This window comes from Pelecanus crispus, chromosome 7, assembly GCF_030463565.1.
Source record: "Pelecanus crispus isolate bPelCri1 chromosome 7, bPelCri1.pri, whole genome shotgun sequence".
NCBI lineage: Eukaryota > Metazoa > Chordata > Aves > Pelecaniformes > Pelecanidae > Pelecanus > Pelecanus crispus.
In genome coordinates this window covers 38,329,039-38,345,629 of record NC_134649.1, presented here as the reverse complement: position 1 = coordinate 38,345,629, position 16,591 = coordinate 38,329,039, and the positions used below count along the sequence as shown (strand labels likewise).

Below are 16,591 nucleotides of genomic sequence, written 5' to 3'. Positions count from 1 at the left end.
GCATGGTTTCTGAATGTGCTAACTGGGTTTGATTCCACATTCCTCCTCTCCCCTCTGGGATCCTGCTCTGATGATGAAAATTAAAGAGCTGTTCAATGCGCTTTCCCCAAGTGCAAACTCGCAGAGGACCTGCAGGGCGGTGGGGGAGGCTGTCTCTATGCTTTCCCCTGGCCTGGCCTTATAAAGGCAGTATCTAAAGGGGTCTGACCTTGAAAACCAGCCTTTCACTTTCAGGGAGCTGTCAACTCCATCTTTAGCCTCTCCTTGTTACCCAGCACCTTCGTTAGTGCTCTCCTCTCAAGGACTAGGGCTTTTAAGGTACCGGATGGTGGGGAGAGGGAAGGGACTGTATGCACCTGGAATCAGAATCATGAAGTGGAAGATACTGACTTCTTTAACATACCAAAAATTATTGCAGTATAAATACACCCCTGTAACCCCAATGAAAGCAGAGAAGGGGAAGCGATGGGGGAAGTTTGGTGGGTGAGGTGCACTTCAGTAAAGTCACGCAACCTGGAAAGCTTTGACAGCTGCTCCCACAGCTATCAACTCTTCCCCAGATCAGGGCAACAGTGATTTACATCAGCGAATAATGCCCCACCCTGTGACTCTCCCCCCACCCTCCCTTAACACTATGTATGATAAAATATCCCAAGAGTCCCTCCACATTAGATCTTTTTCAGAGAGACTTCTATTAAGAAAAGCATCTATTCCCAGAAAACCTCAATAAGAGCTGCAAAAACAATTGCTCTTAAGTATGGCTGGTTTCCCCAGCTGCTGAGACCTTCTGGCCAATCCATGTCAGTATTTCTGTGAAGACAGAGGTAGAGACCTCAGGCAGCTCTTTGTGGAGGGCATGATAGGCTTCCTCATACACCTGCAACCAGGGAGAGAGCAGAGTTTAGCACAAAAAACCAAAATTTGCATGAACAAAACAGCCTTCAGTCCCCTCTCATCAACACCCACAGGTCCAACACGTCCTGCCCACGCCTTGTCAGGTTTTTTCCTAGATGTGGCAGGTTACGAAATCAAAGAGATGCCATTGGCGGTGCTGGCCCTCTGCGAGCAGGAAGGCATTGGCATTGCAGCTTGACATCTCCACATCACCCGAGCATCCTGCTGCCCTTTAGGAAGATAATGCATGTCCCAACCCCATGCATTTCTGGTTTCCTATCCCACTAAGGAGGAGGAAATACTTATCATGCCCTTGGAGTTTAAAGGACAATGGGGGATGTTCCCATCATGCCTTGTGCAATTTTACTCCTTTTATGCCCAGGCTATCCAGTTATTTTTCCAATGACAAAAGCTTTCCCTTGGTCTCCCTGTCTCTCTTTCAGGCTCATTCATGTGCTAACAATTGGTTAATCAGCTGTGGCTCTCTTGAAATGAGCAGATGTGAAGTGGCTTTTGTTGTGCAGTGCTTTGGAAAGGGCCCCCTGTACCTTTACGCACTGGGGCATGAGGTAAGGTTGGTGCTCACACAGTTGGCGTTGTTCAGAGTCGCTTCTGAGGTCAGCACTTTACCTGCTTGAGTCTTGTTCTACTTCTACACCAAGTTGCTTATGTCCAAGAGACCTTCTAGGTACACAGCCACCCCTGGGTCAGGTCTTGAGATCTCCCACCACCCCTTGCCCGCAGCCCGGCTATACCTGGTGAAAGGCCACCACACTGCGCAGGGGAGGGCTGCACTTGGGCTACCTCCTGGTAAAAGGGGCTGTAACCTGCTTCGTTTCACCAATGCATCAGCCCTGCTTTGCCTCCAGCTCTCTGGAGCTCAGCAGGCTCCCTACCCCTCATGGTCACTCATGCTTAGGTCAACACTGACAGGAAAATACCCTAAAAATCAAGAAGGTAAGATGACCTTGAGTGTTTTGTCCTGACTCTGCACTGTGTCCATCAGTAAATAGGAGCCTTTGATATCGCAGAGCTTGTCGGAAGAGCCGTGTAGCACCAGGATGGGCAAAGTCAGCTTGGGCAGAGCTCGCTCAATTCTGGCAATGGCATTCATCAGCTGGATGACGAAGGAGACCTTCATGCCACCATGGTAGACCAAGGGATCGGATGTATAAGACTCCATCTGGCAGGGAGGAAGAGGTAATTTAAGGTTAGCAATATTTCATGCAGAAAAGACAAAGCAGATCAGCCTCTTCCCCTGGCTTGCACGGTCATTTCCTACTCTGTCAGGAGTCAAGGTCGAGATCTTTACTGTGGCTACCCAGAACTGCGCACACAATCTGGCTTACCCCATGCTGTGTGTTTCTCTCTTATGTCACTAAAAAATATTCAAGCCAAAGCTCTTTCTGCAGACAAGCAACTAGTGTTGGACAAAGACTGTTCCCTTGGGGGCACCTGTCTGCATTTTTCTGCTCTTTCGTGTCCTTCTGTCATTAAAAGGTGACAGTCTCTTCTGCAGAGGGGTCTTCAGACTACGTTACTTGAAAACTGATATTGTCCAGGTCCTTATGCTCTCTGCTGAGGGCTCAGATGTTCTTCTCTTTCATCTTTCCTCTCCAGGCATGAAGACCATGAACTACACCTACAGAGAGCTGACGCACCTGACTGCAAAGCACTCTTACGCTGAGGGGTCTTCTCCAGGTGCAAAGTGTGCACAGACCAGGCAGCAAATGACGCTATTTGGTGGTAGGGAAAAATAAAAAAGTCAACAACTTGCTCAGCCAGACTGTGAGAGGATAAAAATGTACAAGAGCTGGTGTAGAAAGTTGCTAGGAACGAGTAGTTACCACAGCAGGCAAATCTACAGTAAATATTTGTATACTGTACATGGAGACGGCCCACACAGCCACTGCCATCTCAATATTTGCCAGAATGCTTTGATTATGGGTTGGTCTCTGGCACAGCCTCCAGTTTCTCCCAACCCTGGCAGATGTTTATAGAAATGATGGTTATTTATAGGTTAGCCAAAAAGAGTCTCCTCTCCTCGCAGGCAGTGGGGTCTGTTCAAATTCTCCCTCACTTTGCAGAAATGTGAAGCCCTCTTCCTGCTGCACGTGCCTGCCCTGAGGGGACCACAGGTGGGATGTGACCCAGCGGGCCACCCCAGGGACATATAGCTATGTGTAGGTGTAGGCACAGGCATGCACTGTAGCAGGACAGCGTGGCCTGCCTGGTCCCCACCAAGAAGTCAGAAGGGCTTTGGAGTGGATTCTGAATTCATCTCCCCGTGAGATGAGATTCTCAGCGTGGAAGAAGGACACTACATGGTGGGGTTTCCCAGCTGGGGGGATTAATTTGCCAGAGGGCATAAAGCCAGTTTCCCTCCTCATTGTCTCAAATGTGTTGGGGCACAAAGCACTGGAAACGGAGCTGGCAGCGAGGCATGCTGGTGCTCACAAGTCTTTCTTCATCACCTTCTTGCTTCCAGTCCCCACTATCTCCTGCTGCTTGAACCCATGGTTCCTACCCCTGAGTGCAGCAAGGGGAAGGAGTGGGTGGGAATCTGGGACTATTAGTGGCTGGCACCCTTCAGTCCCAGCCCACAGTGCTGAAAATGGTCAAGGGGATGAGAGCAGTAGAGCCATGCTAACTTGTGCTCGAGCTGGACCAAAGAAATTCAAGTTGTTGTAGTACTCATTTAGGGACCCTTGGATTCAGCAGATGTTTCTAGTATTTGATTAAGGCCATTGTTGTGTTTTGGCCTCTGTGCAAGATCATGGCTAACCTGGAATGAGGAGTGGTTTTTGGCAGGGATACAAAAATAGAGGTCTCTCATCACAGCTTCTAATATTAGTATCTTATGTATATAGTACCTCCCTTTCAAAGAAGCAAGTGCCCATGCATGCTGAGGGTTTGGAAAGCACTGTAAGAGGCCACCGCAAAGATGGGATTGCGGTTAAGGTGAAAGGATCCACTCTTAAGACATGCTGAATATCTTCCACTCCTGCTAAAGGCCCTAGGAAGCAGAGAGGCTGAACAGCATGTGGTCCTCTCTTGGCTCTGCATGGACCCTCCTCCCAGTGCCCAACCAGCTTGTTGGTGCAGAAACCTCCACCCACATCCTCCATCCCCTACACCGCTCAGCCTGTCTGCCTGCCATACCTTCCCTGCTCTGCAAAGTGCTTCAAAAGGGCAAGAAGCTGCCTGTGTTGAGAAAAGCATCCTCTCGTGAACGTGCTCATGGAAAATGTTCAGCTTTGACTTCCAAATCACCAACCGCCCGGTGTGGTGTTGCTAGCTCTCCCATTGACAGCTGGGTGTACTCTGATATTTTCAGCCAAATGTGTTGACTTTTTGTCAGCATTTTGAGCAAAATCACCATTTTGCACTAGCTACTTAGCAACTGGCTTCAGCCTAATCTGGGAGTTCCCTGTCTGGATCTATGTCACAGCCTGCACTAAAGCAACACAGCTTTGAGAGGGTTTCTTTTTATTTTTTAGGTGGATTTTTTTTTTTTTTCATTGAAGGCAACAAATGAGGGACTTTGCAGGAGGAGGGGGGGAATCAGGAGGGGTGGGTGGATGGATTGAAGTTTCCTTCCCATGGAGTAAAACAATGTTGATGAATTCATGTGAGCTGGCCCCCTCCCCAGCCCCATAAATGCTAAGAGAATGACCTAATGGGTTTCTTTCTTCCTCTTGTTCTTTTCTGAAAGAACAGGGATTTTTTTTAGCTACTGGGTAGCCAACAAATATTTTTGTGTAGATGATGGGAGGGGAAAAAATAATAACCCAATCTTAACCCAGATCAATCAGGACTGCAGGGGGAGGATCCCGTTACCAGTCAATGAACAGGAATCCTTGCCACAGTTAATGTTCAGTGCATGGGGTGCGTGCAAAGAAGCACCTTGCTGGGGAACAAGGGTAATATAGGGAATGGGCTGTATATTCTGCAAGCTATGAACTGCAAACCCTGCAAGCCCAGAGCTCCCGTTGGTGCACTGAGCTCTGGGACAGCGGTGGCAAGCAAGTGAGGGTGTCCCCAGGAGAGCCTGTGACTGCTTCCAGCCACAGTCCAGTGAAGACTGCACAGTTGGTCACAACAGCTGTTTTTTCTCTTTAGGTAATGCTAAGACAGAAGCCACCATCAGGGCTCCCGCTGCATTGCGTTCCTCTGCTTAAAGGTCTGTATCTTCCCTTTGCATTTTGCAGAGCAATAAATTCATTATAAGGTAATTACAGCCTCATCCTATGTGGACTCTGCAGGAACAAGACTAAAGTCAATGGGACTATTCCACTGAATTAAATGACAGCTAACAAAGATTAATGGGGTAAAGAGGTGCCTGCCCCTGTGATGTTATTCCTCCTTGGAATAACAAGACTGGGTTTTTAAGGTTGCTTCTTGCTCTCTTTTGTGTCTCTTGCACTTGATATAGCAAGCAGATCAAACAAACATCTCCATACCCTCCTGTGTTTCAGTCCCTACACCCTGAGGACAGCCTGCTGGGAACACAAACTCGTCGGGAAATTCTTGGATGATGTCCCAAAAATATTTCTAGAGAACAGAAAGTTGGTCTGGCAGGAGAATATGTTTAACATATAAGTAACGGATGTTTCCAGCACATTGTGTGCTTTGAAGCTGTGTGTCTTGAGTCAAAAAGGAGGGTGGAGTGTGTGTTAGAGGCAGTCAGAGGGCCGAGATGTGTTGTCTTCAGTAAGTGCCTGCAGCCTCAAATCCTGGTGTTTGAAGATGGTCGGGAAAGCGCTTTACATCGCAATCCACAGCTGCTGTGTCAGCTGTGTGTTCACTTGCAGGTGTGCAGGCAGCACAGCAAGGAGGGGCTTGTCTCATTTTCAAGACTACTCCATTATAAGCAGACTCTAATGAGGCAGACATACATTTTCATCCACTGCAAAAGACTTCCCCTTGCTCCACGGAAAGGGAAAGGGCAGAGGAAAAACAACAACACTCCAAGGAAGCTCTTGAGACTTGGAGCATCACAGAACAGTAGGAGCAGCAGCAAATATTTGGGTAGATAGACAACACAACAGCATTTATTATAAACTATGTCTAGTGGCTGCTGTGGTGATTCCTAACATCACCCCAACATTGAAATGCTCAGTCAATATTGTGCACTAGATTAAGGGAGCTCACTGACACTTTTCTAAATGCATTACTGTTTGGGATGTCCGCACATCAGCACTTTTCTCCTGTAAAGCTATTTAGTGCAGTACTAGCATCTTCCAGCAGAGGATGCAACTGTTGGAGGTGGGTGTATTTAAAACTGCTACCCTTAAGGACCAGCTGCAAAAGACCCACGTGTCCCAGCCACTCACTCTCTTCAGGTAGGGGGTAACACTCTCAAATTCCTCTCCTCCTCCAGAGCACTGATTGCTTTTATTCTCTCAATACAAATGCAGAAGTGAAAACTTTCCTCCGTGTGATTTTAGTGAATTAGTTCTCTAATTTAAACCTTTTCTCTGAATTACATGCAACAAGTTACGGCAGCTGAGTGTAATTAAGAACAGGTTTCTATAGCTTGACTGGAATCAGCCTTCTTCCCAAGTATATACTTTGTGCAGCCTCATATGGTACTTAAGAACATATGTCATATGGTGCATCAGTGGATGCAGATGAACTTGCTCCATGCTTGTCTTGACAGTTTCCGAGGACCCACTTTATCTTCCTTTTCTCGGTTCCTTCAATCTTTCTGCCTTCAGCCCAGTAAAATGTTATGCTCTGTTCACAGATAAGTAAACTGAAAGTCATTTGACCAAAAAACTCTTTGGCAGAGCCAAGAAACAAGCCTGAATGCCTTGTGGCTATTCTGGGAGACTCTTTGGAAAGCAATTTATTAACTTCTACTTAAGATATGAACCATTGCATGAACAGCAGGAAAAATGACAGTATCCGTCAGTGAGATGCGAGCTGACGTGGGAGCACAGGAACAACTGACCACTACACCAGTGAAGCTCTCCTGCTTTTGACACACCCTTGGGTGCCATTTTCTATCATTCAAATTGATTTCCGAAATGCACCAAGTTCTGGATCCAGCCAAAGCACCTTGGTTCACTTACAGTTTGTGTCTCCCTCCTTTCACTCCTCCCACAACCGTGAGAAGGAAAAAACCTCACTACGTGCTGTTGCAGCAGTTGTAGTGATACCTGGTTTTGCCAGTGATGGTATGAACAGGCTACAACAGTTATTACTAGAAGTGGGAATGAATGGGAGAAGAGTCGCAAGCAATGGTGACACTACAAAAATTTCACCCTGGAACAGCTCCATGCACAGTCACAGTGATGGAGCTGGAATTGGGTTGTTACAACAGCTGCTTCAGTTGCAGCTCGTTTAAGTATTACTCTCGGGCACAGCACAAATACATCATTTGTTCGGAAAGGCTGTAGCAGAGCCAGTGTGTAATCCAGGAGACCTTGTAGCAAGGTCTTTGGGGCAAGCACACTCTTTTCCTCTGTTTGAATGCATTCAGCACAACATGATGCTGGTTTGCAAGCAGGAAAACAGATGTCCAGGACTGTAGGGCTTTGCACAGTTTCCCTGCAAAGAGCAGGGGTGGAAAAGTTGACTTTTTAGTAGTGCGTTTGCAACCTCTTTGAGTTGTTTTTGTAGTGGTGGTGCAGCAGAGACAAACAGAGTTCCCATGTGCTTTCCATTGCAACTGTAGCACAGGTCTCTGTTACCTCTTGTAGCCGGAGTGGCTGCAGGTGCAAGATGCACCAAAGGGATGAACAGCTGATTTCCCACAGTTTTCTGCTATGTGCAGTCAGTTCCGCTGACTTCAGATATGTTTCACCTTTGTACACCGGCATAGATCTTGCCCTCATGATTTAACAAAACACTTGGGGGTTTTTTTGAGAGAAATGGCAGGACTGGGATGAGATACCAACTATGCAGTGACTTGAAATGGCATTAAGGTTCTCACCTCCTTCTTGTTCCGGGAAATTGCATTTGGATCTATCGATCCCAGTGACAGGTTTGGGAGAACAAAGTTGAGCACTTTCGCTGCAAAAACCTGTGGGAGAGGAAAGCAAGCAGTTAGAGAGCTAGTTAGAGCAAGAGAGATAACATAGAGGACCAAATCCTGAGCTGATGGGAATCAGCACCTAAGTTAAATAGTTGAGAAATGTTAACTGACACTGGAGAAAGATCTGTCCCACATTTAAAACATTTCTCTTAAAGAGAAAGTGTTTAAACTGCTCCTGGGATCAGGGAGTGGGTGTGCTTGTCTGAAATGCCATCAGCTGTCTGTCCACATGCAACATCACAACTTCATTGTACTTTGCCTTTTTCTCATTCTCAAGCTAATTTCTAAAAAGCCCTCAGTTAAACACTTTGATAGGAAAAAGCCATTTCCAGCCCTCAGAAGGGCTGGGTTTTGTTGTTTTACTGCCCTTTCCTTGCTGCCACAGCTTTGATTTCAGGCTGTGGTGCGTATGTGATGTTCGGTGCAATTTGCAGTAGTTGCCTAGGCTGCACTCTTTTTGATAAGCATATTCTCCAGGGAACCTGTAAATAAACAACAGCAAAATGTGCATGCAGTAGCTAAGGAAATCCATTGCTCACTTGTCTCCTGGGAACAAAACACAAAAGCATTCAGCAGCCCAGGCTCGAAATCACTGGCAGAAGAAAGGGTAACATCTTTCATTTCAATAGCACTACGAGCACATTGATGCCAGGGTTCTGCTCTGACCTTTGATAGCTGTCTTTAATTAAGTGATCACCACTTAAGTCAGAAAACATGCAATTAGTGTTTGTTGCTCTGTTTTAGGGCTCTTTTGTGTTCACAGCTAACATGTGCAGGTAGGCTGTCACCTATGTTCTCTGTTTCTGCTGATATGTAATCACTTCTGAAGCACTCCCCGACATTTCAGATCTCAGATGATACATGACAGAGTAATTATGATATTAGAGGAATAACACAAGGCTGAAGTCAAAGTCATGGAGGAGTGAAAGGCAGTAAAGACTCAGAGCAGATTTGAGAACACATGTGTACCTCGGGGTGCATATGACTGGGAACCAGTGTCATGTCTACCCATATATTGAGCCCCTCACTGGCTATGACATTGTGTCAGCAAAATTAATTAATTAAATAATTAATTATCACACCGATGCAGGTATAAGCTTATGATGCAAACAAGCAGGAATGGGGTTTTCTTTGTTTTATGTTAACTCCAGGCAGCGATGATTTGAGGAAGGCATTTTCATGAATCCTTGGCAAGGTTATGGACTCTGTGTGCTGACAACGCTATAACAGTTTTGCATCTCTGAAACCACTTACGATGACCCAGATATATGCCAAGTAACTTTAGGTACCTAGCTGAGGTATTTAACTTAGAAAAGTGTAATTGTCCTAGGTGTTCTTTACAGAGTATGGGGAGTGAGAGAAACACCTCCCAGAACACCTCTAAGATCTGAATAATTGTCTGGAAGTGCCTGTCTCCAAAGATTATCACGACAACTAAGGCAATTAGGCTGCCCTAAAATTGGAACCTGCGTTAAGAGCTAGGGTGAGTTCTTATGCCTAAAGATTGCTTATTCAAGAGGAAATGCCTCGGTATGAGAGGTTAGCTGATGCTCTCTCAGTATCTATTTAGAGTATTGGCCACAAGATCAGTATGTTGGTATTAAGGCCACAGATATTTAGGTCCTAGATGACACGTAAAAGAGTAAAAGATGGCAGTGTTTTTGGCAGATGGGGGCTTTGCTTACTTTTAAATGTGGCTGAAGAAGGAAGTTAGTTGACATACTCTCGAATTCCAGAAGAAGACCTGAGTTTGATCGGGATTCTGCTCCGTGTCTGCTTGGTACATGCGTGAATATTTATATTCCCAAGGCTCTGCAATAGGGATTTTGCAGCAGGATCATAAATTTGAATCTTCCTCTCATATGAGCAACAATACACCAGCCTAACGATATGCTGAAGGCAGGGAAGGAGTGACAAGGAAAGGAGAACTACATACACGCTCTTTCCCAGGCTCTTCCTTATTGGAGACAGGCTAGGCAGGCTTTTGTCAGATTCAGTATGGCCATTTTTCTGTTCGAATGATATACGCTTATCACCCCAACCCCACTGCCTACTGACGACCTCGCCTCCGTGACATGCTTTGGAAATGTTCTTGAAGTTTTTGCACGTTATCTGGAGCTTTGCCAAACTGAGTCACAAGCTGACTGCTAAACTGCCACAGAGATAGGGCTGGCTTCTGACCACAAGTATAGTAGCACATACCGTCCTGGGTTGGTGATATCAGTGAAGTAATTTCTGGCGTTCAGCTGTACAAGAGAAGCACCAGGCCCTGTACATAGGCACGTCAGTTGTACTTACACACACATATATATATTCCCTGTGTGCATAAAATCTCTTATTTATGCACAGACAGAACTAACCTTGGTCTATAAGACTGATTGTGAAAGGACTGCCACCCTCCTTCAAAGGGTCTTCAGATCTGCAGGAAATGCTCCATTCCCTCCAACATGTAGTACACCCTCAAAATTCAGATGTAATTTTGATGATTCTTGGAGGAAAGGTCATGGACAGAGAAATCAAGTCTTATGTTATAATAAAAAATTCAGAAGGTTCCCCTGGGCCTTCACTGATCTTGTGAGCACTGTGATACACTGCCCGACTTCAATTAAAAGCTGTGTTGTTGAAGTGCTGGCTATATTTGATACATGAAAGTTTATCTCCCTGTTGGTTCAAAGTGGCAATGTTGGTCCTTGAGAGAATGGCTCCCAAATGATCAAGAAAGGGTAATGGAATGATGGGGATATTACTGGTTGGGCTGAGGATGACACTACAGGGCAGTGGTTATTAGGGCTGCTCAAGGCCACCGCAGGTGTGTGAAATACTAACGATATTCAAATACGGCCCTTCCCTCTCTATGAGAAAGATCTTACAATAAGATTGAAATAGATGGCTGAACATTCCGTCTTGACTGGAAGTGTACCTTAAAGCTGATTTCATGGTTTTTGCATCAGTTTAACCATACGGGTACTTCGCAGTGCAGACACTTTTCTTCTGAATGGAGCAATCCCTGTTCCCTGCACACCTCAATGTGCTTATTTCTCTCTCCAATGATCTCTGCTTGACAAACTGCTTGTGTGAATGCCCTTTAGTTCATTTCAGCTACAAATGAGCTGGATTAACAAAAATGTGGTGTTTGAACTGGTTAAGCTAGCCAGGCTCATTTGACTGAGCTGAAAAGTCTCTGGAAGCTCATCACACTGTGATGAGCTACAGAGACCAGGTTGAAAGCAACTGAATAGTGTTATCAGGGAGATATTATATGAGGGATATCATTTGATATGGTATGGTCAAGGAGACAGCAGATATGGTGTCTCCATACCTGGATACCAAGCCACCTTATATATGTTTGTCTGAACCTGATGACTAACATCTCTGCTAAACTGGACAGACCAGAGCAAAGCCAAAATAAGAGTTTTTAATATAATACTTTCTTCTAGTTTGACTTTATCTTTAAAAACAGTCCTCTCCACTGTTACTGGGTGCAGATTCAGCCTGAATGACTGGGAGACCCTCTGGTACTGGAACAACGTGATGTCCAGTTGGGCTGGAAAGCAATAGATCAGCAAGAGGCCAAATGGAAAACAGAAAAGGCAAAGAAAGAATATTGTGTGCTTAGTCTTTACATTATAGGCTGAGGGTTAGCATAGGATTAATCATTAGGGAATATTTCCTATGGGGGTTGTCCTGCCCTCCTGATTTCAAAGCATTCAGTAGCAGAAATGTACCGGGAGATACTCTTTTACCCTTACTCTGCTCTTTGCCAGCATATGTGACTCCCGCCTCTTTGCATCCTTTGAAATTTTGAAGATTCAGAGCCAAATTTTGTCCAGATTAGTTGAGAAGAAAAGGGGGAAGGCAGCAAGATCCCTCCCTCTTCGCTGCATTTGCAACAAGTAGGTCGATGCTTCTATCAGGACACAGGATTTATAGGGCATTTATGAAATTGTGTTTCTGCAAAGAGCAGAATTTGATTTTCCTGCACGTAGTCTGTAAACGCGCTGTGTTTCTGCTGCTGCCAGGGCTGGTTCGGCAGCGAGGGAAGGTATTTCTAACACAGGCTGAAGGACCCAGTGTGTAAGCTGGCCCACTGTTATTGTTGCCTTGAGCCTTCATTTGTTTAGGCCAAGGTAAATTCTTGCTCAGTTGGAAACTTCCCCAGTAAAGGGATGAATGCAATGGTCCTTGGGAAATGGCCCAGGGCCGAGAAGTCATACCAGTTCCAAGGAAAAACCAAAGCCTTTATGCCTCAGAGGCACAAACACCAATGAAAGGTTTTTTGGCTCTCAGAGGCAAAAAAGCACACAAGTGTTTTCAGCTCAGTTTTATGGGAAAACGTGGCTTAAGCAGGAATACTCTGCCTGTTTTCACTCCTTCCTCTTGAAAATACCTTTTCAACTCCAGGACTGATTTCAACTAAATTTGACAGAGCAGAGACATGTCAGGAATCCCTATTTTTTTATCAGTTTTGAGATGCAACAATAGATTTCAAAGAGAAAGAAACTCACTGTGCACTTGTATTACCGCATGCGAGAGACTCACTAGGAAAGAGACCATATAAACACCTCCAAAATACTTCAGTTAGAGATTAGGATTTCCTACACCGAAATAAAGCAACAATCTGGTACAGATCTGCAAGAAACCAGACTACAGTAATACTAGATCCCACAGAACTGGAGAGTCCTTATTTCAGAAAGCGATTAGCATCTAGCAAAAGGTATAGCTCTAGAAGAAGGAAAATCTTTCCATATTTTCCTTGACTCAACTGGAAATAGAAGGCTGACAGTGCCTCTCAGATTCTGTTTCTCAGACCCTATACTATTTTTTTTCTTAATATTTATTCTTTTTCCCTTTCCAAAGTAAAAAAATACAGGGGCACTGGTGCTCACAGGACCCTTATGCTGAGTCAGGTACAGCCTCACCTGTGAAGAATCAGCTACCAGCCTCCTAAAAGCACCCTTTGGTGCTCTGACTCCTATTTAAATAAATTTTCCTGGACTGGAAAACTTCAGGATTCACTTCCACTCTGAAAAGTAGGTGGACTGTGGGGGAGACACTTAGAAGAAAAATATTGACTGGCATCCTGGTGGTGCAGATCTCAACAGGGTTTTGCATTTTAAGGCTAGAGGTCTTAACGCGTTTCCTTCAGTGGCAGAGTGAGGTGATTAAAAAGCACCCTTTGGTGCTTGTAATGATTTGTGGGGTCAGTAGATGGCTTTGGCTACAGCAGAAGGTGCAACAGGATTATACTGAAAGCTAAGGCAATCTGTTTCCTTTCTCTTAGAAGAAAAAAAGCCAGAAGAAATAGCTTAGAAGTAGATTAAAACACGAAGCTAGCCCTAGGAGAAGAGTCTAGGGAGACAGGATAAAGGAACGAGTCCTATGGGAATAAGATGTTCTGTCATTCCTGCTGGCTTTGCTGGTCCTTCCCTTTGCTTCCAGCTTCTTTTGGCATTGTTGTTTATTCTTTTAAAAATTCAGACAGGAGGGGAGAGCTGAGGGTCAGCTGCCTTGCAGAGCCTCTGTGGGGAAGGGCAGAGCAGGCAGTGCAAATTTGGATCAGAAATAGCTGTGGAACGGAGATGTGAATGACAGCAGGGGTAAAGCCTAAATGCAAACTGAAGGCGATGGTCTGGACAAGAACCAGACTTGGTACCAAGCCAAATGAGACACTGCTGGGGCAGTGATGCTTTAGCTGGAAGCCTTCTTTGAGGCTCATGAAGGATTCCTGGGACTCAAGAGCTCTAGTTTTGTTTAGAAATTGGTCATCCCCCAAACACCAAAAATAACCGTGGCCTGACTTAGCCAGCAGCCTGTGTTGCAACTATACCAGACTCTGTACGAGTCAGGAAGAAAACTGTAGGAGAGGACGGGAAAGGATGGCACTGTGTGGGCTGCTGCAGGGTGTGGTGAAGAAAGCACAGTCTGCTACCACCTCCTGAGGTAGCATCGTTCTCCGACTATCATTTAAGTAAGTTTTTCTGGATGAGTTCAGGATTCACTTCCCCTCTGAAAAGTAGGTGGAACTGTGGGGGAGGCACTTAGAAGAGAAGTATTGACTGGCATCCAGGTGGCCTCAGCGGGGGCTTTGCATTTTAAGGCTAGGGGTCTTAATGCGTTTCCTTCAGCGGAAGAGCAAGGTAACTAGGTGCAATGCAGTTTTGCTCTTACCTTGATGGGAGTGGCGACTTCTGGGCTGGCTACCACTAAAGGAGAGATTAACAGCATGCCTGAAAACTCACTGGGTCTCTCACTAGCTGTCAGAATGGAGATGGCTCCCCCCTGCAATGCAAAATAACAGCCCACAGCTTAATACAGGTGTCAACATCTCATTTGTATAGTAATCCTGTTACTGGAAGGAGATTAGTCCAAACAAGCAAATTATTTCTGCCTCAGTGAGAGTGTGGTGTGGTCAGCAAGGAAGGCTGGAGGAGCAGGGGCACTAGAAGTGTCTGGGTTTTGTGAGGGAGAAGAGACCTGGTTTCTGCTCTTGTGCCGTAAACCCTCACGGTCACACTGAACTCGACTCTCTGTGCAATGTCCGTCAGCTCCCTAGGAAGCCTTGTGTTCTCCTCAGTTAAAAGGACTAAGAAGAAAATGTCTGAAGCTGTAGTTCAGGTGGGACTTGAAAAATCAATTGAGGCTCTATCAGTGTGACAGACTGGTGCTGCATCGGGAAGACGCCGTGAAGCCGGGCTCGCTCCGTGCTTGTGGCACCGGTAACCTGGGCAACGCAATGCTGCCATCCGGCATGTGAAAATCTTCACTAATTACTGGAAGTTAAATATTCTCCTCTTCAGTGTCCCCAGCCCCTCCATCCCTACAGCGCTGTGCCCAGGGCCTGACAGCGAACACCCAGCCCATGGTTTAGAGCTGAACACCAGCCAGGCAGAGCCCTCCTGCTCTCCTGAGGACAGCGGCTGATGGCGTGAGGGGTGGGGGACAGAAGGGACCTGGCTGGCTTGCTAGGGAAAGTTGTTAGAGGATTAGTTGCCAAGGGAAATATTTGGTGAACTTCCACGCTGCTGGAGAACCACGGGCTTGTTAAATAGAGCAGCAGCGAGAAGCATCTCAAAGACCTCACTAGGAAATTAGCTCCTTGTTACAGCGGCTTTGGAGCGCAGCGAGCACTTCAGAGCATGCCATGCCGTCTTATGCAAGAACACTTGTTTATCCGAGCATGGCCTGAATCCCAAAGTACTTATTCATTTTCGTCTCCTCTGGGAAGGCAGGGAGAGCAGATCAATGACATCAGTGGGAATATTGCTAGCTTGAATAAAGGGATTTGGCCCGTGTTGTCAGAATCAGACTTCAGATCTGTTCACCAAATCAGTGCCTTTGTTTTTGCAGCCCTAATCCCTGGTACATTTTCCTGTTAGGTTGTTTAACAGAATGAGGCTACAGGGTATTTTCGTGCTTCATCCCCTAGCCGCTCACAAAGCTTTGGAGGGCTTAACCTCCTGGTCACTGGTTAAAATGAACGGAGAAGCCCAATGCTGCAGTGAGGTGGTGGGACTTATGAACCCAGTGTGAATGAATGGTCCTGTTAAAAAATAGGCCCATTGTTGCAAATGGCACTAATTAGGGCCATGATCCGGGTAGAAAAGTTAAGGACCGACTATATTCAAGACAGATCTGTGGGATAAGGCATGCTGGCAACTCAGTCAGTGAATGAAGCGGAAGGGAGTTAATTGTAGTTTTGTTTTTCCTGCTGTGGGCTGAGTTATTTCCTGCCATCCACAAGAGTACCACCGCACTGCAGCACGTGTCCTGGGTGCTGCCGGGAGGAGTAGGGGATGGTGCTTACCATGGAGTGCCCCAGAATGAGAATAGGCAGCTCAGGGTGCTCTTTCTTCATGAGATCAATGTGCTGCAAGCTGTCCCTGATGAAGACATGGAAATCTGAGACAACCATACGATCGCCCTCGCTCTGCCCATGGCCAACTGTAGGGGAAAAGGAGAGCACGCATGTAAGTCATTCTAAGCAGTGGCTGCAATTGAGAAAGGCTTTAGCAGAAACATGCCTGTTAGACTGTTACTGTCCTAACTTGATCTTCTCCTGCAGTCACCTCTCAACAGAAAGAGTGCTGCACAAATACAAAGGAAGCTGCACAGAACAATTTAAAAAGTGCCATACTGCCCACGATCTGGTTAAAAAAAATTTATATTCCCCTGTGTTTCTACCTGCTCCTTAAAACTGAGAGCACTGATCTAATCTCTGGCAGCCTTCAACACCAGGGTGAGCAGAAGGACTGTTTTGCCTTGCTGTAGGGATGGGAGGTTACTGCATCCTGGGAAATCAGTTTTTGCCACAGGGACCACAGCTGCTGGGGTCTGATGGCTCACTGTACTGAGCCAAACACTGTCTAGAGTCTTGGCAAGAAACAGAAAAATTCTGAAGACTAGAAATGGTCGCTATAAACTTAATGGGTTATGGACACAGCCTTTTCCAGTGCCTGGGTGTGCATGAACTTTGCGGAGTCCTGCCTTTTCTCACTGCTACCCTGGAGCACTAGGTGGGCTGGAGCCCTTCCCTCCTATGGTGAAGCACTCCCAGCAGAGGAGGCCAAGTGATGGTGGTTGCAACAGCCTGCGGTGGGGAAGTACGAAGTGGCATGCTCCTCCTAAACAAGTGTTAATGCAAAGTGTACTGCACTT

General features: G+C 46.0%; 1 protein-coding gene across 2 annotated transcripts in view; it reads right to left on the bottom strand.

The window, feature by feature from the left end:
• Positions 1–748: 748 nt before the first annotated feature.
• MGLL (monoglyceride lipase) overlaps positions 749–16,591 on the bottom strand; it is a 65,216-nt gene continuing 49,373 nt past the window's right edge. Inside the window, exons 4-8 of one of the 2 annotated variants that reach the window (XM_075714332.1) lie at positions 15,741–15,877; positions 14,105–14,215; positions 7,835–7,924; positions 1,862–2,077; positions 749–877 (exon numbers count right to left, since the gene is read on the bottom strand). In XM_075714332.1, the coding sequence (XP_075570447.1) occupies positions 752–877; positions 1,862–2,077; positions 7,835–7,924; positions 14,105–14,215; positions 15,741–15,877 (680 nt within the window). In that variant the 3' untranslated portion in view covers positions 749–751. The remainder of the gene's footprint in view (positions 878–1,861; positions 2,078–7,834; positions 7,925–14,104; positions 14,216–15,740; positions 15,878–16,591) is intronic. The other variant, XM_075714333.1, reaches the window with a different exon arrangement.